Genomic DNA, 23948 nt, shown 5'->3' on the forward strand with positions numbered 1-23948 from the left:
ATTGTAGGAATAGTAGCAGTAGTAGTAGTATTAGTAGTAATAGTAGTACTAGTAATAATAATAGTAATAGTAGTAATATAATAGTAGTAGTAATAATAGTAGTAGTAATAGTAATACTAGAAGTAGTAATTGTAGCAATAGTAGCAGTAATAGTAGTAGTAGTAGTAGTAGTAGTAGTAGTAGTACTAGTAGCAGTAGTAGTAGTAATAATAATAATAGTAGTAGTAGTAGTAGTAGTAGTAGTAGTAATAATAATAATAATAATAGTAATAGTAGTAGCAGCCTGCTACTGCACTGCAGTAGTAACGGAGTAACGACTGATAGCATGTTTGGCATTACAACATGGCTGAGTACTCCATCCTTCCCAGCTCATCATCATCTACAGCTGGAGAGTATACAGACAGTGCAGTGCTATACAGACAGTGCCAAACCAGACTCCAGCATCATGCGCTCATAAACAACTACAGCAGCCATCCACATCCGTCTCTCACCATCTTAATTATTTTCCAGGGTGATAAATGTCCACAGCAGATTGTAATTAAGTCCAGCAGCACTGTCTTATCTTACCATTGTAAAACTAGGACAAACTCCCTCTTGCTCTTTCTACTGCGGAGTAATGGATCACATTGAGTGCTTTTCCAGGAGCGCTACTGTATATTGCAGGCTGCAGCAGTGCCAATACAGGAACACTATATTACAGCCAGGAGTCCAACTACAAAAAGACAAGGGGAAAGATCGGAGACTTTCTGACAATATACATCATGCCTGACGCCCTTCTATACACTTGAACTTGCTGTTTTAGTTGATGACCCCAGAGGATCAATCTGCAATGTATCCCTTTTAAATCTGTCTACTAAGAGGGTAAAACCCCCAACCCGGTGAATATTTCCCCTGACTTCAGCAGCAGTGGGGGTTTGGAGTGAGTGATGTAAGCACTGTCAGTTTCAGCACCTCAGTCAGCGCCTAACTCTCCATCCCACACACACACACACACACACACACACACACAGTCAATAATACCTATCACAGGGGATTGTAGACCATGGGAAAATAAGAGCTGATCAATATACTGCAGCTAGAGCATGTTCTATAGGGAATCATAACCTGACCTTTGACCTCTCGACACTCATGCATGCAGGCACGCACATACCTTGTAGCATGACAATAATGTTATTCTCTGACTTGCTTCTCTCCTCTTTCACATTGTTCTTCATCTTGACCTTTCTCTGCTGCCAGTATGTGTTATAGTTAGCAACTGAAGGCTCCCTCACCTCGTTTACAGACTGGCTAGTTCGGAGTGAGTGTGCGCGTGAGACAGGTCTGAAACAGGGACTGTCGGTGCAATGGGGAGTAATGGGGAGCGACTCCACACTATCTGTCCTGACTGTCTGTTTCTGCTGTAGCTGACTTGCTTTTTCTAATCGGTGTACTTTGCAGCTTGACACGTCAAATGTAAATGAGTCCATAGTGAAGGAAGGGGGAGAATATGGCCTGAAGAGATCATGGCAAGGAAAGCTTGGTTTATTGCCCCTTAAGAACCTTGTTCCGCACTCTTCTATCCCCAGAAGGGATTAAGCTCAAGTCTTTTTGTGTCAATATACCCACAAGAGGCTGGGGACTGAGGTTACAGAGACATCAACCTCTCCTGTCATTTCAGTATGCAGCTCTTTGTGGATCTCACTGTAATAAATTATGTCCTGCAGTGGTGACACAGAGTGGGGCATTCAATTACTGGAAAGGGAGGAATTGAATGAATAGAAGTCATTTTCTATGTTCACATAAGTCAACCTTTTTTTCTCCCTCTAAAATGTTCACAAGATGTATAATTTTCTCAGACATGGCACATGTTGACTATTTACATCCTGAATAATGGATTCTTGCAATCCATATTGGTCAATTCATTATTGTCAAGTCCTTCTAATCTAACGTCATATTTTTTCCCAATCAACCACATACTGACACACAATCAAAATGCTCTCACTTCTCTTACCTGACACTTCTCCAACAGTTCTTTTAAAATGTTTTTTCTTCCTCCGACAGAGATTGGAGATGTAAGAGAAATAGAGATGGAGAGAGAAATGTCAAATAAAGCGTCCTGCCTCTGTGCGACTGTCACAATTTCTATAGGAGCGCTCTTTCCACAACAGTCCCCATACACTCCCTCCACTCGCACGCGACCGAGTAGTCCGACCTCCTCATTTAAAGCCGCGAGCCCTGAACCCCGCCCCCTCCCTCTCAGTCGCGCGCTGAAAGGAGAAACGGGGGCTGAGAGGCAACTACCGTACCCACAGGAGGGAAACCCCTCCCACACAGGAGATGAGGAGGAGAGATGTGAGGAGTGGAGGAGCTCCCTATGATGATGGTGATGGTGGTGAAGATGCACTGTAGTGTTCACTACATTTATACCCCTGGATTTTGCATGCCTTTTTTTATTTTGATAATAAATGGTGCTATGCATTGTTGTTAATTACAATGAATTGATGATGATGATGATTATGACACACCCTTATGATAATCCATTGATTAACCTATCAGGTGAATCTCTAATGATAATCCCTTGATTAACCTATCAGGTGAATCTCTAATGATAATCCCTTGATTAACCTATCAGGTTAAACCTACCAGGTTAACTGTGCATGCCCAGGTGTTTTATCCACAATACCATATGAGGCAGTGTCTTCCTATTTACTAGCCTTCTATTTATAGTCCTATTCGTTATTTCCCTCTGAGCAAATCAGCTGCAAGCATTATTCTGTTCCATACAATCTGAATACAATAGTCCACAAATCAAATACACAGTCCTATTCTAGAATGTTCTAATTCATTAGAATAGAGATTAGAATAATATGAGGAAGAGGAAATATTCTAACTGACCCTCCTGACCCCCTGCTGAGGTTACTCATTCACTGATTCTGTCTTAATAAAGAGTGTCCTTGCTACAGGGTTTGTTTGTGTGTGTGTGTGTGTGTGTGTGATTCAGTGATCTCACTGTAGCCCTCTTGAGGTTGTTCATGGCCATGACAGAGGAGAGACTAGGTCTTGCAGTGGACTAGGTTCTGCAGTGCTACAGCATTCTCTCCCGCGCCACGGTACATTGGCTGCCTAATTGACCGGGCATTGCCCCTCTTGAAAAGCCTATATAAAACTCACGCCTGCCCCCCCCAACACACGCACAAGGCTATATAACGTATTACTCGTTTTAAAGTCCGCTGATTCAGGAGAGCTGTGCAAGCATTGAAATGAGGTACAGGATAAACCTGAGACAGCTTTACAGGGATAAATGACGCATGGCAGAGGATCACATGCCATTTGCTATAAAAAAAAATATGAAAACATGACTTAAACATGAACCAAACAGATTTTATGATGGAACTGCTGCCAAACACAATAAAAAAATATCACAATGCTTTACATTATTAAACCTAACCCGGACGACACTGGGCCAATTGTGCACCGCCCTATGGGACTCCCAATCATGGCCGGTTGTGAGATGCAGTGCCTTAGACCGCTGCGCAACTCGGGAGCCCCTCCATACTCCATAATGATGTGGGGACATATTTAAAAGTAACACTGGCTCCAACTGGTTCCATCAGGCTCCCTGGTTTCCTCTCAGTCTGACTGATACCCTGTAGGGTTTGGGTGACTGGATCCCCCCAAACACAGGTGAAAGGTCAGGGTTCCCAGCATCCTCTGGCCACAGGAAGTGGAATCGCTGCAGCAGAGTGACCAGGATGAGGAAGAGTTCCATACGTGCCAGCAGCTCCCCGAGACACACACGAGGACCTGACACACACACACACACACACACACACACACACACACACACACAAAATCAGTAACATAATGACAGAGTACAAAATCTCACTGGCCTAACTACCAATTTCACTCTTTCTGTTCTCTTTGTCTCTGATTGTTTGCTTATTAAAACTGTCTACTTGGCCAGCAGGGGCTGAAGCATGACTTGTCACATTTACATAACTAACAACAGCAGTTATATAAATCCAGAACTAAACACTAGTTACATAAACAGCCCAGGATTTACATCATAAACCTCAAACACCTGTAGATCCACTGAACGGCTCCGTTTCTCTCTAGAGAATAAGATGACAGTATTCCTGTCTATAACCTTAGGCTGCATTTCGATAGTCTCTCCTCGTCCCCTCTCATTCATCTGCACTGTTATGATTGATAGAACTGGTGGCCATGTTGTCAGAAGCTATTTATTATCAGTTTTACCTGCCGAGAACACCAGAAAGGCTTCTGGTTTCACAAACTGCCCGTCATCATTCAGGAAGTGGGCCGGGTTAAAGTCATTTGGACGCTCCCATTGGCTGCTCTCAAAGAGCACAGAGGTGAGGTTGGTGATAACCAGAGTCCCCTTTGCCAGAGAGTGAGGGAAATATGAAGGAGAGAGGGACGGGGAAGGAGAGTGAGTGAGAGGGGGAGGGAGGGAGAGAGAGAGGAAAGTGTAGGGGGCAGAGGGATGGAGGGAAATAGAATGATAAGGGGAAGATAGGCAGAAAGACAGGTAGTAGGAGACAGAGGTGGGCAGGGAGCAAGAGAGAGAAAAACACAAAGGGATGGGGAGAGGCACCAATAAAAACTGAAGGAATAATGCCAAATTCATGACCATACATGTTGAATGCTGAAGGTCAATGCATTTGTGTGTGTGTGTGTGCACTCGTGTGTGTGTGTGCTTGTATGTGAATGTCACTTATCACCTTGGGTATGTTATAGCCCACAAGCCTTGTTCCCCAAAGGGCCAACATTGACCAGATCTGTCTCTTGTGTGAGTGTGAGTGTGTGTGTGTAATTTAAAAGGTTATCTGTGTGTGTACCTCTGGTATGTCATAGCCCATGAGCTTGGTGGGTCTGATGGTAGCATGAAACACCCCTAGCGGTGCGATGTTGGCTAGACGCTGGGTCTCATGGATAGTGGCCATCACATAGGGCATCCTGTGTCTGTCCTCAAACGACACTCTCTCCTTCCCCCCCAGAACACTGTCAATCTCTGTCTGACATTGGGCTGGGGAGTGAGGGATGGAGTCAAAGAGAGAGAAGACAAAGGGAGAGAAATTAATACTTTTTGTCAGCCTCCTTTGGGACCGACCGACTGTCTTAAGCTAATGCGTGTCCTGGCCTGTGCCAGACAGCTCATGTAGGAACAGTTTGCAGCGATAACATGATGTCGTCAATGAGTATCAAACCCAGGGCCATCTGAATGACAATGAGACTGAGTTAGCCCACTGAGCTAAAGCCAGGGTGTGCGTCCACTCACCCTGTATGTGTGTGTGTGTAGCTAGGTAGAGCAGCGCCGTGAGTATGGAATTGGAGCTAGTGTCAGTCCCAGCGAAATGGAGGTCCAGTAGTAACATCACCAACCTCCCCTCTTCCAGCGCACACCCCTCTGGACCTCTCTGGAGAACACGTTATAGATCTGCTATAACTTAATGTAATAACAGTGGTATAAACACATTCAGTCATTTAACACTAAAGACAGGATAACACACACACCTTGTCCATCTCATCCAGATAGCAGTCTACGACGTCTCGCGGCTCCCCCAAGGCACGTGTGCGTTTGTGCTGCTCCACTAGTTCCACGGTGTGTTTCTTCAGAGCTCTGTAGTTGTCAAACACTCTCTGGAAGGGGAGGGGCAGCCGCCGCAGCAGCGGGAAGCTGTCATAGACCTGCGTAGAGAATGACACATAAAGGCCTAATGAATGACTACATAAGTGTCCATAGAGCTAAATTAAGAATAGAATTATCTACTTCAGGTAAAAACGTTAAAGACGTTGGATCTGAGAAATGTTGCGTGCAACAACTGTGACCTTTTTATGCTGCAATAGAGGTTAAATTGAGTGTATTTGTAACTCACAGCAGCCCAGGGCCCGTTAGCAATCTGAGCATTCTCCTTGAAGCTGTTGATGACGAAGGAGAGGACCGGGTCCTGGTAGTCATAGCGATGACCAAACAGAACCGAGCAGATGATGTTGGACGCAGCGCTGTGGACCAGAGTCACAGGGTCCAAGGATTTACCTGAGAAATAACACACTGTTGCTACGACGACGTTTGTTTCCAACACACAACACACAATTGAAGCACTTCTTCTAAAAACCTCGACAAATAAGTTGACATTGAGTATCCAGTTCAACTCATCAACACCTTTTTTTTTTGATCCTCAACGACGGGTTAGATGAGGGTTACATACCTGCATTCTCTCCCAGCCGAGTGCAGACGTGATCCGTCTCCTCCAGGATCCTCTCCTCCATGGATCTCTTCCCCAGAACAAAGTTCTTCATGGTGGTCAGAGCAAAGCGCCGGTGCTCCTTCCACACCGCCCCGTAGTTACCCATGATCAGACCTGTGGTGGTGAAACACTGGGTTAATCTTCTGAGCCTGAGCCACAATATACCTGTAATCTCTAGAAACCGCCATTAAAACATGGTTTGGTAGAGCTACGTCATTGCAATACACTGCCATGTAATACATGGTATAATGTAATATGACAGCGGTATAAAATGCTATGATATCTTGTTGCATGGCTAACACATATCACCTTTGTCCTCTGTAACGTGGTTGACCATCATGCCCTGTGGTCGTCCAGCGAAGTCCACGGATTTAGTCACCAGTGCCTCCCGTACCGCCTGTAGACCATGGAGCACCACGGCAGGCCTCCAGCCCAGGAACAGGCTGTACACCTCACCATACTCTCCGGACAGCTAGAAAACAATATAGGAGACTGTTGGCTCGCTTAGCTAAAGCCTACATGTTTGTTCATGGCCTACTTCACCTTTGAAAACCCCAAAATATGAAGAAAATAAAAACATTGCAACTTTCTCGAGTGCTCGTTCCGTCTTCTTACCTTATCCAAGCCAGCCATAGGATTCTTCATGCTCAGCTGCAGAACATTCCCAAATATAGGAACGGGCGGTGGTCCCGGCGGGAAGTTCCTGGGCCTCCGAGGCCTCAGCACAACCAGCAGCAGGAGACAGGATCCGATACAGAGCAGAAAGAATGTCCCCACCATCTTAGGAATCTGTTACTGAGGGTACAACACACTGCTGCCCTTATAGACTGGGAGGCCGGAAAGAAGGATTGGCCAGAGATTATGGCATAACAGAGACCAAGACTTAGGCTACACATCACATGGGAGCACCCAGTTACATTTGTGAGTTTCCTTGGAGTGCCCAGTGTCGATATACTTATGACCACACTGTCAACACGGTTCTTTTACCTTTAGAGTGGGAGAAGGTTATCCCCACTAAGAACAGATCCGAGGTCAGATGTCTTGTTTAAATCCTTTGTTGTTAACGTCACTATTGAAGTGAGCAACAACGGATACAAAGGCAGTTCGTAGGGGCTCGCTCGCGTGCAGGCACGGACACACAGTCCTGGAGACTGGGCACGCCACAAGATATATGGTTGCTCAACAGTGCTGGCAGGCTTCCACAGCTGAATGTAAGAGCTACTGTGCTGTACTCAGCAGCTCTGAGGAAATAATTAGCGGAAAGTGCTATTTTATCATTAAAAGCCAACATGCTTTAGCATCAAGGTGCTGTTTCTTTAATGAATGCACCTTGGTCAGACCTCTGGTGCTGGCATTACACCGCCACTTAGCAGGGGGCTTCATCAACTTAGCTGCATGGTGCTGTAAGAATGAGCCCCAACCGAAAATGACATCCTTGAAAATGCATAAGGAACGCTTGACGTCTTTAACTCTTTAAAATCAGTGTGTGTAACTGACTGACTGCGCAGTGTGATGCCTTTCTATTCATTGCAGTGCCAATAACAACAGGAGGGAGACGTTTTGAGGCATGAGCATTGCCGTTTATTATCGTTATCAAGGAAGTTACCCAGGTTACCTGCAATGAAATACAATACGATAAACCTCTTAAGCTTTGTGAGAAAGCTCCAACTCCACGACACAGGGTAGAGAGCTATTAGATTACACAGACAGTTCATCTTATTGGCAATTAGATATGTTTAGTAAGTACATTCTCCTCTACAAGATATTAATGTACAATATACAAGTTAAAAAATATAGTTTGTTTCGTTTGTTTGCATTGAGTTCAACATTTTTCCTTTTTTTTTGTATGCTGTCAGGGTTGACAGAAGTTCACATTAAAGTGTTTTCAGGTTAAGTATGGAGGTGAGACTGAAGAGCACTGGTTTCTCAGAGTATAACCAACACATGTAATGCATATGCATAGGGAGGCACATCTATGCATGTAAACAAAACAGGAAACAAGAGAAAAAATAAATTTCATCGTGATCAGAGGAAAACAGAATCCAGAAGAGATGACCAGGCATCGAGGAGCAGGCAGCTGAAACATCAGTATTCTCTGGACACGCACCCTCTCTCACGCACACACCCTCTCTCACACACCCACACAAATCCTAACACACCACGATACATAAAAACACCAGAAGCACGCCACAGACTAGTGTTCGACAAACACACCCTACAGTACAATGAACGGGCTCACTACACACAGCACAGTAGATACTAAGGATCCCCGAACTCAGTCAAAGGAGAGAAACAAACTAACCATTCAGAAGAACAACTCCCCAGAATAGGATGAAGTTGCCCTTAGACATTGATCTAGTCAGTTAAATAGGTTTCCTCCGAATGGTCAAGCTTAGGTCTTGGGGCGGCAAAGCTGATCCTAGATCAGTGCTTAGGGGTAACTTGTACCTGGAGCCCCAGAGAGGTTGAGAAAAGGAATGTTCTAGACCTCCCTCATCGCCAAGACAGCAAACTTACACAGACCAATCCAATATTATTTTAAATACAACGAGGGGGAGTGAACTAGTGCACACTTTAGGGAAAAGGGGGATGAATGAGAACATAACCCTGGACATACAGAAGATCACAACTTCCTCCTCAACCCTCCCTGCATTACCCAAAGGGCTGATCTGAAATGGCACCATATTCCCTATATAGGTTACTACTTCTGGCCTCATAAGGCTCTGGCCATTAACAGTGCACTGCACTATATAGGAAACGAGCTGCAATGTAAAAACAAAACAAAAAAACAACCTTTAAACAGTAATCAACTGTGTAGACGGGGAGGCGTGTTGGCGAAAAAGCTAACGTTATGTTACACATTTGAAATGAAATGGGTAGATACTTTATCATGGTAATAATGTACATACAAAACACATATATTAAATTAATATATCAACCTGGGAACAACCCTTTCCAGAATACTGTAGTCGACAATAAGCACTTAGTTTCAAATGGACAACAGATCGAGAAAGAAATGTGGTTTAGTGTGATGCACCTAGCAAAATAATAAAACAGACTGAAACTGCATGTTCAACCGTGAAACATAAATGGAGAACAAAGGAATTGTAGCTGATTGCAATTGTGTGTGTGTGTGTGTCTGTGTGCGTCTGTGAGAGAGAGTGACCAGGCACTCCTTTTAACCTATCAAGTTAAATCCGGCCAACCAACAGTGGACCTGTAGTTTCCATGACAACCACGACAATTGAAAACTAAAATGGCCAGAAATCAAAAATGTGCGGTAGCTTCTCGAAACCGAGAAAATTAAGTTTATGTGGTGCTTCAAAAGTACACAATAGGCATTCATCTTTAAAAAGAACAGACAAAGAAAGAAAAAAACAAAAAACAAAGAAATAACGTAAAACTTTTTGGGGCAGCCGCATCTCAGTGGCGATGCATGTTGCTAGGCGGACTGGCATAAACAACAAGTTACCCCAGAAACTCTGAAACAGTTTCCACAGTAACATTGGAACAGAAGCGCCTGGGAGGAAGCACCCTACCTCTAATCTCGTCCCCCACTGTCGGTGCTGTAGACAACTCTTCTGTTCGTTGTTATAACAGCACTTACGAACAGTATGGGGCGAGGCGACCACACCTCCAGAAACAACCCTCAGACCCCACATTAGTGCTTAGTGGGAACAGAAGGCACCCTGGGAGTTCTAGCCGCCAATTCCACCCAAGGTACAAGGCTTGTGCTGTAGCTGTTGCGCTGCTGTGTAAATGCGGCGTTAAGGACATCGGGTGCGAGTTTGGGAATGGTAACCAAGGGAGACTGAGTATCACTGTGGCAACAACAAAAACATGTCAACAAAAACATGTAATAAAAATAAACCAAAAATATGCCTTTAAAAAGACAACAAAAAAATCCTCCCCAACATCCTGAATAGAAATCCACTGGGAAGTTATTGGGACTCTAGTTTGAGGGGGGTGAAGATTTAAAAAATAACATCACTACAATACCCAGAATTCTTCCTTCAGTAACAGAAAACATGATACAAAAAAATGAAAACAATATTACCACTGGAAGTATCCCTTTTTTCTCTGCAAACAGTGTCCCCCCCACACTCTGGTTTAACCGGGCAGAGGGAGACCACTGTTGGCCGAGATGTTGGATGAAACCATTTTGGCACAGGCCTTTTTTCTCAAATCTGAGAAGGGCTCACTCATCTCACTACTTCCCAATAAACAAACGATCGATGCATTTCTTTCCTTTGGTTAATAAGAAATAAGACAGAAGAAAAATTCATGCCAAAAAGAGAGGGTGGAATAATAACAAACAGAACAGGTAAGCTAGGTTATTCTCCCTCTAGTGAGCTGAGAACAGAGCAGCCTGGGTCTGGTCTGAGAAGGTCTAAACTCAGGCTGAGGTTAAGTTTAGGGCTTTAGGCTTGTTATTAAGTTCTGTCATTAAGCTCGTTAGGGCTCTCCAGATAATCACAGTGGTTTAGGGGACTAGAGGGCTACTGTTCCTGGAGAGAGAGGGGGGACGAGGATAAGGAGCAGAGGAGGAGGAAGGGAACAAAAACCCCTCCGTTAGTCTCGGTTCTCTCAGACTTTTGTTTTTCGTTATTTTACGTTTTCTTCTTTTCCGTGTAGTCATCGTGATCACGTCTCAGGTGTTCAGGTGCAGCTGGCAACAAAAATTTAACAGATTCCTGAGAGGGACAGAGGGAGAGAGAGAGAATTCCGGTCCTTTATAACAAAAAAAAGCAACAACCGCAAAATGAACTCAAGACACAGTTCCTGTATTTACCTGGGACAGCGTGGGGGTCAAAGGTGAATCTCATCTGTAGCTCTTCTGCTGCTGCATCAGACCGACGTTCTCATACACTCTAGAGCTGTCCTCCCTCATCCTATACACACACACACACACGCAGGGAAAAAAAGAGAAAACACATACATACCACAGACAGAGAAACGCATCAGTCAAGGTATTTCTCAATTGAAACTGACTAGCTAAGTGTTAGCTTGAGTATAGTAGCTGGTAATAGTAAAACTACTTAAAAAACAACCTTTAAAGTACTAATCATGTAGTGTTTTGGGGTATCTGTGCTTTACTATTCATATCTGACAACTTCATATATTTTCCCTGACACCCCAAAAGTACTCTAGACATTTTGAATTCTTAGCAGGACAGGAAAATGGTCCAATTCTTCTATCAAGAGAACATCCCTGGTCATCCCTACTGCCTCTGATCTGGCGGAATCACTAAACACACATGCTTCATTTGTAAATTATGTCCAAGTGTTGGACTGTGTCCCTGGCTATCTGTAAATAAATACAAATTTATAACATTTGCTTAATATAAGGAATTTGAGAGGATTTATAGTTTTACTTTTGATACTTAAGTATATTTTAGAAATGACATTTACATTTAATACTTAAGTATATTTAAAAGGTAAATACTTAGATTTTACACAAGTAGTATTTTAGGGTGACTTTCATTTTTACTTGAGTCATTTTCTATTAAGATATCTTCACTTTTACTCAAGTATGACAATTGGGCACTTTTTCCCCACAACTGGTTGTGAGTAGGTACTCACTCTGTGCAGTTGGGGGTGGGGCTGGGGGTGCAGGGAGGCAGAGGGCTCTGCAGCTGGTCTCCACCCGTCAGGTCAGATAGAGAATACTTAATGTTGGTGTACTCCCTCCCCTTTATCTTACTCTTCTGTTAAAGACAGACGGAAAGGAGGTTAGAGAAATACTTCTACGACCACTCATACTGACAAAACACACACACATACACATGGACACACACATACACATGGACACACACATACACATGGACACACACATACACATGGACACACACATACACATGGACACACACACACACACACGGACACACACACACGGACACACACACACGGACACACACACACGGACACACACACACGGACACACACACATGGACACACACACATGGACACACACACATGGACACACACACATGGACACACACACACACACACACACACCTGTTCCTCCTCTATGCGTCTCTGCAGTGTCTCTATGTAGTGCTGGACAGCCATGTAGATGAACCTGTACTGGGCCTCAGTCTGAACCATCCCAGACCGCTGGGAACGAACCATCTGGATGCTCTTAGGAACGTCTATGTCACAGTCCACTCCTACAGAGTCACAGAAGAGGTTATACAGCAGACACAGACCACCTACGGGGTCTGAACGAAGCAAAGCATTCTTTATGGAGACCATCTCATCAAGCACAAATAGATGACGCATTTGCACTCACCTTTTTCCCGGATGACATCAATGAGGATGTCAATCACTATGAACGTTCCTGTCCGCCCGATACCAGCACTGGAGAGAGAGAGAATTAGATGGCAACAATACACACAACTGTCTCGTGTGTGTGCGTGTGTGTGCTCATGTGTACCTGCAGTGCACCACTATGGGTCCAGCCTCTAGAATACTCTCCTGTTTGAGGTTGACCTCCTCTAGGAAGTCCAGAACACCCCCGGGGTCTGTAGGGACCCCATGGTCCGGCCAGGCTCTGAAATGGTACTGCCACACTGTCCGCTCTGTGTTACCCTGGAACACACACACATTTTTAAGTATCACGCATGCTCACACACAGTCAACACACACCCGTACGGTGCACTTAGAAAAAAACACAGCCCTCTCCTCTCACCTGTCCGACCTTGGACAGTTTGAGTTCTCGCAGGATGTAGTCGTGAGCGGACGTCTCTTTGACGTTGCGGACACGCATGATTCCATACTCCTTCAGAGCTGACATGTCTGGCCAGTACTTCACACACTTACTCTGCAGGGAGATGACACACAAATGGCGACCAAATCAAACATACAAATAGAAAACGTGCGTCTATTCACTACAATACTCCTGCTCCAAAACCTCAGGAAAAAAATGCACACTGATAACCAGGAGGCCTGCTTCGTAGGTTTTTCAGAGATGCTCGGGAATGGAGACCCAGTCAGCCAGTTACCTTTCCTCTCTCCACCTCCTTGGTAGTCATGACGATGACCCGGGAGTTCTCCTGGAACACCATCCTCCAGAAGTCACTGATGGTGTTCTGTAGACAGCCCTGGGTGGCGATGTACGACTTCTTCGGCTTGGTGCTGTTACACTTGGACTCCAACTCCGGCTAGAGAGAGAAAGAACACCGAGTTCTACAGAGACGGGAGCTGTGTTGAATGTAGTGCGGATTGGAACACACGGTGACAGAGGGAAGCAGACTACGCGCAAACTAAAGTTGCACACATTGGTCAGCTAGCAGTACACTTCACAGTCCACACACATTGAATTATTATTATTATTATTTTTAAAGACAAGCTACAGCACAAACTGGTACGGTAAAGCTTGCATAAGCATTTTGTAGAGCTGTCACAGACTGTTTGAAATAGAGCTGAGTCTAAGTCATTTACTGTGTCTGACAGGTGTGGGTCCTGAGGATAAAGTGAGTTTACCATGATTGAGGACGTCAAAGGTTCCGCCTGCTGCACAGACACTATAGAAGCTTTAGTCTAGAGCGCCAGGGTTAAATTGTGTTTAAGAGTCTTATAAAACTCTCCAAAATGGCTCAATTAGTGAGAAACAGATGTAATTGTTGCAATAGTTTGTGAGTGGGCAACATATACTATCATCCTAAATTGACATGTTAAATTATTTTTGCCATTACACATTTTCATTATTCTGCCATAGAAAAATTTGACATGGAGCCAATTTCCCTAATATTGAACGTTTGTGTTACTACCTTACACAAGCTTGCTTTTTCATTGTGTGGAATTACACATCCTTTTTTACCTCAGATTGGTGATGTTAATATAAAAGTTTATAGTCATCAAGACGATACTAAATCGATTGATTTAAAAACAGATTCACGTCTTTGTGTGATTTTAATCATACGCGCCTGTCCTCCGGACTTGGAACACTGTGGTCATTTTCAAACTCAAATGATACAGATAATTGTCATTTGAACTACCTGTGAGGTGACGATTCGTTGAAATAATCCAGTCAAAAAAAAGGGTTGCGTTTCCCATTTTCAAATTGGCCATCTAGTTGATAAGTGGCTACTACAGGTTCTCATCTATCGAAAGGTATACGTAGCATACCCAAGTTTGTTGTGGTTCGTCTTTTAGAAGAGCGCAAACGGTACATGTCGCCGTGGTTATTGTCCAAGTTCCATTGATTTTAATACAATATCGATCGGAGTGATCAATTTGCGTGCGCTACTGATTACAGAACAAGCTAATCAATTTCAGTCCGAAGTGAAATATTGGTGTGAGAGCAGTTATGAAAATAATTATGAAAAATACAAGTATTCTGAACACTCTACTGTGTCTACAAACACACTACTGTTTGTCAGGAGTTATTTTTATGTCTTGGTCTTCAACATATCAGACTTATTTCAGCATATAGACGATGAATTTGTACATTTAAAACCAGTGCTGACACTAGGCTATAAATCACAAATACATAGGACAATAGGAAACAGCAACAGTATCACTGTCAACCTGTGTTTTAGGACTATAAATGGTACTTTAAACATTCTTTTTTTCAACACGATTCTTAAAATCAGGGAAAAAAAACTACTGAATGAGCCCAAAAACGTGCTAGGATCAATCGATTTTAATGACATAACTGAAATCGTGAAAATAAGTTTGTCTTGCCTACCATGATGTCCGTTACTACCATGATGAGATTAGCATTGATATAGTCAGAACCAGCCTCAGATCCATCCCCATCGTTCAGCACCACACGAGTGTGATCAACTAGAGGAGACAGGGAGGAGAGAGAGAGACACGATTTGAATCAGACTAACTCATATCCAGACTATGCATACGGCAACAACAGGGTGGTCAGGCAATGGTGATATTTGATAGGGGAGGGTGCGCGTGTGTGTGTGTGTTCTCACAGGGAAGAATGTTCTTGTATCGGTTCTTGTTCTTGTTCTCTGCTCTCTGTCCCTCCTTGCGGCTGTATAGCAGCTTACACTCCTGCTGCTGCAAAGTCTGGGAGGGAGAAAAACAGAGGACATAGAATATATAGCTTAGGATGTATAACTGTATAAAAACCTTTCCTGACATGTGAACAATACTGCATTAAATATATATTTTGAAATGCAATGACGCGTTATGTTACCTCAAACTCTTCCCAGAAGCCCTGTTTGACCTTGTCCGTGGCCTCGGCCAGTTTACTAAGCTCTCTCACTCTACTCTCGATCTCCGCTGCGTTGATACGAGTGGTGTTCAGGGGCTGGGGAAAGAACATACACAAGTTTAGAAACACAAGAAATCAATGGCTCTTATTAATGCTTCTGAAAGACAAAAAGGGCCTTGGGCGTGATTAGTACAGTTATCAAGATCTGGGGAAGGAGATCTGACAGCGACACCCAGCTGTATAAAACACCTGTTTGAGTTGCAGCACCGTGCCCAGTGTCTCCACCATGGGGTTCTTCTTATAGTGCTCTACCAGGTCTGTCAGAGAATCAAATTTCTCTCCTCCACCCACGTCATACTTCAGGTCATGCTGAGGAACACAAAAAACAGAACTTACTGGTGATGATCCCATTAGGATGATATGAGATATGGAAATGTTCAAAATAGTAAAATAACCTTTTGTCATTTAGCAGACGCTCTTATCCAGAGCGACTTACAGTTAGTGCATTAATATTCAAATAACTAGATGGGACAACCACATATCTCAGTAATAGTAAGTCCATTTTTCCTCAATAAAGGAAAAATCAGCAAAGCCATCAGCAAAGTCTGTGCTTTTTTGGGAGGGGCGGGGGGATTATTTAAGACACTCTTTGAAGAGGTAGGGTTTCAAATGTTTTCAGTAGATGGGCAGGGGCTCTGCTGTCCTAGCTTCAGGGGGAAGCTGATTCCACCATTGGGGTGCCAGGACAGAGAAGAGCTTTGTCTGGGGTGAGCGGGTGGGAGGGCCAAGAGACCTGAGGTGGCAGAACGGAGTACTCAGGATGGGGTGTAGGGTTTGAGCATAGCCTGAAGGTAGGGAGGGGCAGTTACTCTTGCTGCTCCGTAGGCAAGTACCATGGTCTTGTCGTGGATGCGAGCTTCGATTGGAAGCCAGTGGAGTGTGCAGAGGAGCGGGGTGACATGGGAGAACTTAGGAAGGTTGAACACTAGGCAGGCTGCGGCGTTCTGAATAAGTTACAGGGGTTTGATGGCACAAACGAGAAGCCCAGCCAACAGCAAGTTGCAGTAGTCCAGACGGGAGATGACAAGTTCCTGGATTAGGACCTGCACCGTTTCCTGTGTGAGGTAAGGTCGTACACTACGGATGTTGTAGAGCATGAACCTGCAGGAGTCACGCCAAGGATCTTTTCACTCTGTGAGGGGGACACCGTGGAGTTGTCAACCGTGATGGAGAGGTCTCGGAGCGGGAATGCCTTCCCCAGGAGGAAGAGGAGCCCTGTCTTGTCAAGGTTAAACTTGAGGTGGTGGGACGACATCCAAGCTGAGGTATCGGCCAGGCACGCAGAGATGCTTGTCGCCACCTGGGTGTCAGAATGGGGAAAGAGAAACGTTTTTGAGCGGCAGCCACATAGCAATGATAGGAGAGACCAGGTGAGGATATGATGGAGCCAAATTACTATGAGAGAACACATAGCCAGATTAAGAGAGAGAAGCTGAAGTAGCAGTGTTCTCTGGGGTGATCCATGTCTCCATCATTAAAGGGGCTCCAGAGTGGCACAGCGGTCTAAGGCACCGTATCACTACAGACCCTGGTTCGATCCTGATCTGTATCACAACCGGCCGTGATCGGGAGCGCCATGGGACGACGCACAATCGGCCCAGCGTTGTCCGGGTTAGGGGAAGGTTTGGCAGAGGGTAGGCCATCATTGTAAAATAAGAATTTGTTCTTAACTAACATGCCTAGTTAAATAGGCATAGGTTAAATCAGGGCCAAAAAGTTAAGGGACTGAAGGGCAGCAAAGGTTGAGATGAACTCGCTGTTCTTGACCGCCAGTCGGCAGTTCCAAACGCTGCCGGAGATATCATGTAGTGTATCCGTGGCATATGCCACATTATCACTCCTTTAGTTCTCAGCTCTCTGTAAACTCAAGGCCAGACAAACATGTCATACAGTATGCCAGTAATACCCCTTATCTGTATTTATGTCAGTATCACAAACTTATGACAACATTCCAGGCCACTTATAGTATCCCAACTTCTGCCCATTGGTATGCGGCACTCATTATGTAACAAATATTGACATTCAACACCATTCACCTCTAAAACCTAATTTACAACAGTCCAAGAACGCGAACCCTGTTTTGATCGAGGGGGGGAGGGAAGGAGTAAAGCACAAAAAGAATGAATGATACTATACCTGGCAGCGGATCATGACGTGCGTGACCTTAGGCTTGCCATCGCTGCTGTCTGTCTTGTCGTCACCGGTACGGACGGACAGAACGAAGTCTCCAGGGTGGCTCTGGCTCTCTCTGACCAGGAAACTACCGTTCTTCCCCTTCTCTGTCAGCAGCTTCTCAGCCTCGCGGCCTGACAGGTGACCATGGAACCACCTGGGACACACACACACACACAGAGATAAACACAGTTTAAAGAACTCTACTGACGAACTGACACGCAGGCTAGAGCGGTATATACACACACAGACAAACAAGAGACAAACACGCATGTTGTGTCCGTGTCAGTGTTCACCTCTCAGAGGTGGGGTCAGCACAGTTGAGGGGGTATTTGAGCTCGATGACATCTCCATTCTTCTCCTTGAGTTGGCCGTGGTGCTCCATGTAGTACTGAACCAGCTCAGCCAGGGTGGCAAACTTCTCCCCCCCGTACAGGTCATAGTAATCCCCTGTGTTCTGGATCTTAATGTGGGTGACAGCTCCGTTACGTCTGCCCAGGGAAACACGGGAATAATAGAAAGGGAAATATGAACCCCCACCACCCAGGCGACGGTGAAATGTTATCTTCAATTTGCCTAATCATTTATAATACAATATAAATGGGGAAAGCATTTTCTTGTTTACTTTGTATGCTTTAGGCGTAACTAAACTAAATAGACTCCTTTTTTATGTATCAGTGTCAACCAAGCCTACAGTAGCTCTAGTGTCTGGTGCTACAGTAACTCACCTGACAGAGAGGGTGAAGTCTCCAGGGTTGCTCTTGCTGGGTCGGGCCAGGAAGCTCCCGTCCACCCCCCGTGTCAGCAGCAGATTCTCAGCCTCCACCCCCGTGATATTGGGGTGGAACCACCTAAAAACCACAACAACATCACAGGTAAACTAGCTAGTTAAGTGCATTTGAAGTAATAGGTGACACAGCATAAATTCACAGATTTGTGGACTACACCACATCCATGACCAGCTTAAACATCAAGGTACCTGTCCTTGTCCTGTCTAGACTTTTATTTTGGATTTCATCATAACTCTATTGTAAATGCCAGTGAGTCATCTACCCAGCTGGGTTCAGGGCCCTTGACTTACCCTTGGGGAGATAACAAGCAGTCATAAATCACAGAGTTCACTGGTAGCCTAGCCTAGAGAACATATGTGGCCTGAATATAGTCTGTTAGTGATGTATGATTAAAGGATGTGAGAATGATCAGGAAATCCTGAGAGAAGTGAGGGATATTAAACATATATTTATTTACAGTCTATAGTTATGTTGGGTATATTTTTGAATAACAAGCGTGTCCTCCAAACTGAACCAGATGCATTGAACCGCATATCCTGGGCAGATAGCTTTTAAAATGAGTGCACATTCAAAAAGGTAGCTTCAATTTCACATATGCCCATTGTAATTGCCCAATGAAGAACTTACTTAGCTAGCTAGCTTACTACTACTACTACTACTACTACTACTACTACTACTACTACTACTACTACTACTACGCTGACTCTAAAACACCGCCAAGGCACATCCTTGACAAATACGACTTTTATTATTAGGTCGTTAACTGAGGATCACATGTATGCATTAAATCACTGGGATAATCTTGTAAGTGTAAACAGTTCTAGGCTAATGTTAGCCGACAGGCTAGTTAGCTAGCTAACTACCATCATCAGATTGTTTTCCATGATTAGTCCTTAAGGCTTACGTTACCTCCGAGATGTCATATTTTTTCAACCCTTATTTCCTCGCGCTGACGTTAGTGCTGGCTTTTCCAACTATTGTGGTTTTCTTCCGCAGTCTAGTCCCAGCGAAAATGCCTCATAAGGTCCAGACCCCGCTCCAAACGGGCACAAAAAAATGGACATTTGTTGGAAATTTTTCACAACAACAAAAATTACCTAGGCCTCGGCCCCGGAGGCTTCAGAACGAGTCGACAGTTGAAACGTCACCAGACACGCGACACAACATACATTTTCCGTTTGCGCACGCGCTGTAGGGGGAATGGATGGCCGATTTTTAAATCGCTTAGTTCTGTGAAAATATGACCCTCGCTACTTCCCGTTTAAATTCTTACGTGGCAGTCTACCTGAAAGCTAGCCTGCTAGCAAGGAAGTTTCCAATCTCACCCTCTATAATTTGTGCTTGTTCTGAGCCTCCTGATACGATACATGTGCACTTTTAGGGTGGGTTTGAAATCGTGGGAATACGGAGAATCTACAATCGTTACGTAACGCTAGCTAAAACATAAACATGTTCACTGCTTCAGAGATCGTTGTCCTTTTTGCGGTCTTGTTCTCCACAGCATCCGGCTACTTTGTTAGCATAGACGCTCATGCCGATGAGTGTTTCCATGAGAGGGTCAACTCAGGAACCAAGATGGGCCTAATGTTTGAAGTTGCAGAGGGAGGCTTTTTGGACATTGACGTTGAGGTGAGATTACATTTGGTGTTTCTTATGGATTTGTTTTTTCTTATGGATTTGGTTTCACTTGTCACTTCCGCAAAGAAGGTGGGGAGTAGCTAGCTAACGTTAGCGGATATGGCTAACAAGCTAGCTATTTAGCTTAATTGCTCACCACAAGCCAGTCATACTTGTTATTTTTGAAAGGCATGTTTTGTATAGTTTAAAGTCAACCCACTGCCTGTTTTTGTAAATTGTTAGCTAAATTGGTAAATAACTATTAAGTGACTGACCTGTTCATGAATGATACAGCCAGGAAGTGTATTGTTGACTAATGTTACTAGCTGTCATTCAAACAGCTGTCAGTTTAACAGAACTTGAGAAACAGCCCCCTTCCATTTCTTTAACAGCACTGCTCCAGCACATGCATTCACCATCAGAATGGGAATTGTTGTAAATGCAAATGAGATCCATATTTTTAGTGGATTTCAAAAGTATCAATATGTAAAGTGTTTGCTACCATGTGGTGCAGACCACCCCGATCCCCCAACCACTGAATTAAATATATATTTGTTGCTACAATGGTCCAGAATATTTTTTTAATCTTGGTTAGAACGACAGCACACCACAATGTTGCACCATGAGTTGTCAATTATTTGAATGATATTGTCTCCTATGTAGATAACAGGACCTGATGACAAGCAGATCTACAAAGGTGACAGAGAGTCCAGTGGGAAATACTCTGTAGCAGCTCACATGGACGGGACCTACAAGTTCTGCTTCAGCAACAAGATGTCCACCATGACACCAAAGATCATCATGTTCACCATCGATATCGGAGAGGCACCCAAGGGACAGGACATGGAGACGGAAGGTAAGCTTGATTTGTGTGTGTGAATTAAGCTCTATTCTTAATAATTTGTTAATTGCTTTAACGGATGATCACTTCTGTTTTCACATTATTTCTCTCTTTTCTTTATGATGCTATTGTTCTCTCTTTCTCTCCATCCTCTTGACTGTGCTGGACTGTTTTCCCCTTCCCCCAGGTGGCGAGAGTTGGGATGGTAGGGTTCAGGCCTCATCTGAAGCTATGTTTGCCCAAATGCATTCGGTTTCCTCTAACCTAAGTTGAATGAGTTTTCCAGTGCAATCTAATGTTCACAAATCACCACTTAGTTACGGTAGTACATGTTGCCTGGGAATGATGTGAGAAATCTCTTTAAAAAAATGTTTTTAATAGATGCTGGAACATGTTGTGCATGATTTCATACATTCAATACAGGGACTAATAGTGTTCTTTTGTGGAGTGTTTTTAATGTGTTCAGTGTAACATACATGTAATTTTCACTAGAATGTTGTTGATTCTATGCTGATCCTGATTGGTTGGTTGTGTGTTCTGTTACAGCCCACCAGAACAAGCTGGAGGAGATGATCAATGAGCTGGCGGTTGCCATGACAGCAGTCAAGCATGAGCAGGAGTACATGGAGGTCCGGGAGAGGATACACAGAGCCAGTAAGTTACACACACCACATGAAACGGAACGTGAAAGCAAATGGTGTTCGAATGGACTGTGGTTAAGTACCCATTCACTTTATTGTTATGTGTGTGCTGCAGTGTCAGTACTGACAGCCAGTCTTGAACTTAAGTCATGGTTATCTTTCCATCTAGTCAATGACAACACGAACAGCAGGGTGGTTCTCTGGTCGTTCTTCGAGGCCTTGGTCCTGGTGGCCATGACTTTGGGACAGATCTACTACCTGAAGAGGTTCTTCGAAGTGCGGCGAGTGGTGTAACACCTAAAACCTTCCCCCTGCGACTTCCTGCTCCACTGTTGTCTCCAGCACAGAGACGGCGAATCAGTCACACCTTGAAATAAGACTGGCAGATTTCAGTAAATGTCTGAGTACAAATTGGATCTCTTATGTTTTTTTTTTTTTACCCTGTTACCCCTTTGTTCCCATCTTTATCGATGTGCTTGTTACTGTCATGTTTTGAACTCAAGGCCTTTCAAAGATCTTAGGTTTGATGATGTCAAGTTTGATTTTCTCATCACTGAGGAAGCAAATAATTTGTTATGGATTACTCCATGCAGCTTGATCAACTGCATGATCAGCCATACATTAGCTAGCGAGGTTGTATGTCTGCCTGCCTGCCTGTATCTTGTCAGTGGATGGGCTGTATAAAGTAACAAAAGCAGGACATGTATTCGAGAGATGCACACTGATAGTTAAGCAATGATGACGGTACCAGTGAAGAATGTATCCCATATTTGAACCCCTTTGCAAGTGATCTGACAAAGTTGTTTATATTAAGTATGCAGAATGCATCCGCTCAAGGTGAGATACTTAGGGCTTGTTCAGGAGAGTGAAATGTCCCAGAACGTTCAAGTAGAAATGTATTGTGCATAATAGACATGACTAGAATAAAGAATTGTCTGCTTTATATATCATATTTCTATCTGAAACTTTCAGAATGTTGTATCCTGTGGAATATCTGAAAGCAGATGTTTTTGCTCTTGTTGCTGTTGAGTTATATATATATATATATATACCCATGGCACATAATCATTCTGAATGTTTGTGTATGGGATGTGGAGGGAAAACCTTTTTACTCCCATTACACCACAGATTTGTTATAGTAGGACAGCCTTCCTCAATCCTGGCTCTGGGGATCCACTGGGTGTGCAGGATTTTGTTGTAGCTCATCACTAACACACCTGATGCAAATAATAATTTAACCTTGGATTCGTTGATTCAGGATTGGTACAGCTGGGCTGGAACAAAACCCTGGACCCCTGTAGGTGTAGAGAATCAGGAATTAAGAACACTGTAATAAATTATGGGTGGGGGTCTGAAGCTATGTTATGATTGCTGAGGCTAGGGAGTTACCTCTACTTTTTTTAGACTGGTTGTAATTTGTGGTTTTGGGTTGGTCTCTAATTTCATACCTTTTAGTTTTCTGGTACATATTCAGTGGGGTTCAACATTCAGAATGTAGAAATGTTTATGTATAGAATGGACATGCCTTTTTATTCCACATGTTTGAGGATGAATTGTAGGTATAGTCTAATCTATACACTACATATCTATCTGCAACACCATAAATGTTGCATCTTACTGAATATGCCTCAGTCTGTTTTGTACTTTATGTGATCTGATTAGCTCAGGCACAACTGTCACCGTGAGACTGGAGTGACTACTGAGGAGAAATAAGATTAAGTGACTCCTGTATGTCAATGAAATTCTGCTAACTGGATCTGTAAACTTTAAGAAAGATGCTTGTCTGTGGGTCCAGGTTTATTAAAACAAAAATGAAACTTTAAAATGCTGTTTAATTTTTGATTGTCTTGCAATTTATTTATTGGTTAAACAATATGTTTACAGCTATTGGGGTGTGGGGTTAGGCTGAGCCGCCGGGCACCCCACTTTGGCCCGTGACGTTAACAGCAAAAGTGCCCTTCTCAAATCAAACAGTGTGTGCCACTAGGTCATGTTGTTTTCAAGGCAGCATAATTCGTCGCCCAGAAACATCTCTCTTCCATAAAATATCTCTGAATTGTTAAAGCAGTTTTTATTGGGAAGGCAGATTGTTTTCAATAAAAATGTTATCTTTTGCATGTGAAAACAAAATCCTGCTCAATGACCTTATATATGAAGATCCTACTCATTTCTCAAATGTGTTAAAGAGCATGTGGAAGCTATTTCTTAATGCCAAAAACACAATAGTAACGTAGAGCACCCCAAGGAAGCATTCCCAAATTAAACTCTTCAATATTTGTTCTAAAAGTTGGGTTTGGGGTTTTCCCCAAATCAGCTGACTTTGGAAACAACCCCACAAATCAAATACAATTTTATTGGTCACGTGATTAGCAGATGTAGGGAAATGTTTGTGCTTCTAGCT

The 23948-nt window shown here is 43.7% G+C and overlaps 4 protein-coding genes across 5 annotated transcripts in view; 1 reads left to right on the forward strand and 3 right to left on the reverse strand.

Moving 5' to 3' along the window:
* LOC110523833 (rabphilin-3A) overlaps nt 1-2219 on the reverse strand; it is a 41032-nt gene extending 38813 nt beyond the window's left edge. Inside the window, exon 1 of the mRNA XM_036977521.1 lies at nt 1991-2219. The gene's annotated coding sequence lies outside the window, so the exon portion shown is untranslated. The remainder of the gene's footprint in view (nt 1-1990) is intronic.
* Nucleotides 2220-2509: 290 nt separating this feature from the next.
* On the reverse strand, nt 2510-7161 carry LOC110523835 (cytochrome P450 2D15). Its single transcript, XM_021602891.2, has 9 exons — nt 6864-7161; nt 6558-6720; nt 6210-6362; nt 5877-6037; nt 5515-5688; nt 5279-5417; nt 4839-5026; nt 4237-4378; nt 2510-3783 (listed from the first exon to the last, which is right to left on the reverse strand). Exons 1-9 carry the CDS (start codon nt 7026-7028, stop codon nt 3590-3592), a joined length of 1479 nt encoding a protein of 492 aa, XP_021458566.2. The 5' UTR covers nt 7029-7161; the 3' UTR covers nt 2510-3589.
* Nucleotides 7162-7803: 642 nt separating this feature from the next.
* LOC110523836 (protein tyrosine phosphatase non-receptor type 11) lies at nt 7804-19614 on the reverse strand. The gene is made up of 16 exons (XM_021602892.2): nt 19358-19614; nt 18386-18508; nt 17954-18148; nt 17622-17814; nt 15675-15794; nt 15408-15521; nt 15181-15277; nt 14940-15037; nt 13252-13410; nt 12939-13070; nt 12684-12838; nt 12540-12607; nt 12266-12417; nt 11831-11955; nt 11041-11140; nt 7804-10942 (listed from the first exon to the last, which is right to left on the reverse strand). The coding sequence occupies exons 1-15, from the start codon at nt 19369-19371 to the stop codon at nt 11071-11073; spliced, it is 1815 nt and encodes a 604-aa protein (XP_021458567.1). The 5' UTR covers nt 19372-19614; the 3' UTR covers nt 7804-10942; nt 11041-11070.
* A 78-nt stretch (nt 19615-19692) lies between these two features.
* LOC110523837 (transmembrane emp24 domain-containing protein 2) lies at nt 19693-23372 on the forward strand. Of its 2 annotated transcripts, XM_021602893.2 has the most exons (5): nt 19693-20077; nt 20729-20921; nt 21094-21111; nt 21453-21560; nt 21717-23372. In XM_021602893.2, the coding sequence occupies exons 1-5, from the start codon at nt 19898-19900 to the stop codon at nt 21839-21841; spliced, it is 624 nt and encodes a 207-aa protein (XP_021458568.1). In that variant the 5' UTR covers nt 19693-19897; the 3' UTR covers nt 21842-23372. The 2 variants fall into 2 exon arrangements, with proteins under 2 accessions (XP_021458568.1, XP_021458569.1); XM_021602894.2 differs by lacking the exon at nt 21094-21111 and having other exon boundaries at nt 19697-20077.
* Nucleotides 23373-23948: the final 576 nt, after the last annotated feature.

The sequence above is a fragment of the Oncorhynchus mykiss genome, chromosome 5 (genome assembly GCF_013265735.2).
Source record: "Oncorhynchus mykiss isolate Arlee chromosome 5, USDA_OmykA_1.1, whole genome shotgun sequence".
In the NCBI taxonomy this organism is placed as follows: Eukaryota; Metazoa; Chordata; class Actinopteri; order Salmoniformes; family Salmonidae; genus Oncorhynchus; species Oncorhynchus mykiss.

What these genes read in the sequence shown, in the direction of transcription:
- LOC110523835 (XM_021602891.2), bottom strand. Translation starts at nt 7,028, where the DNA reads ATGGTGGGGACATTCTTTCTGCTCTGTATCGGATCCTGTCTCCTGCTG. An exon ending in ATCTGGATGAGATGGACAAG is followed by an intron (nt 5,418 to 5,514) that starts GTGTGTGTGTTA and finishes CGTGTTCTCCAG; the next exon opens with AGAGGTCCAGAGGGGTGTGC. An exon ending in TGGGCTATGACATACCAGAG is followed by an intron (nt 4,379 to 4,838) that starts GTACACACACAG and finishes TCTCTGGCAAAG; the next exon opens with GGGACTCTGGTTATCACCAA.
- LOC110523836 (XM_021602892.2), bottom strand. An exon ending in ACGTCATGATCCGCTGCCAG is followed by an intron (nt 15,795 to 17,621) that starts GTATAGTATCAT and finishes TGTGTTCCTCAG; the next exon opens with CATGACCTGAAGTATGACGT. An exon ending in CGGTGCTGCAACTCAAACAG is followed by an intron (nt 15,522 to 15,674) that starts GTGTTTTATACA and finishes TTCTTTCCCCAG; the next exon opens with CCCCTGAACACCACTCGTAT.
- LOC110523837 (XM_021602893.2), top strand. Translation starts at nt 19,898, where the DNA reads ATGTTCACTGCTTCAGAGATCGTTGTCCTTTTTGCGGTCTTGTTCTCC. An exon ending in TTTTGGACATTGACGTTGAG is followed by an intron (nt 20,078 to 20,728) that starts GTGAGATTACAT and finishes TCTCCTATGTAG; the next exon opens with ATAACAGGACCTGATGACAA. An exon ending in GGAGAGGATACACAGAGCCA is followed by an intron (nt 21,561 to 21,716) that starts GTAAGTTACACA and finishes CTTTCCATCTAG; the next exon opens with TCAATGACAACACGAACAGC.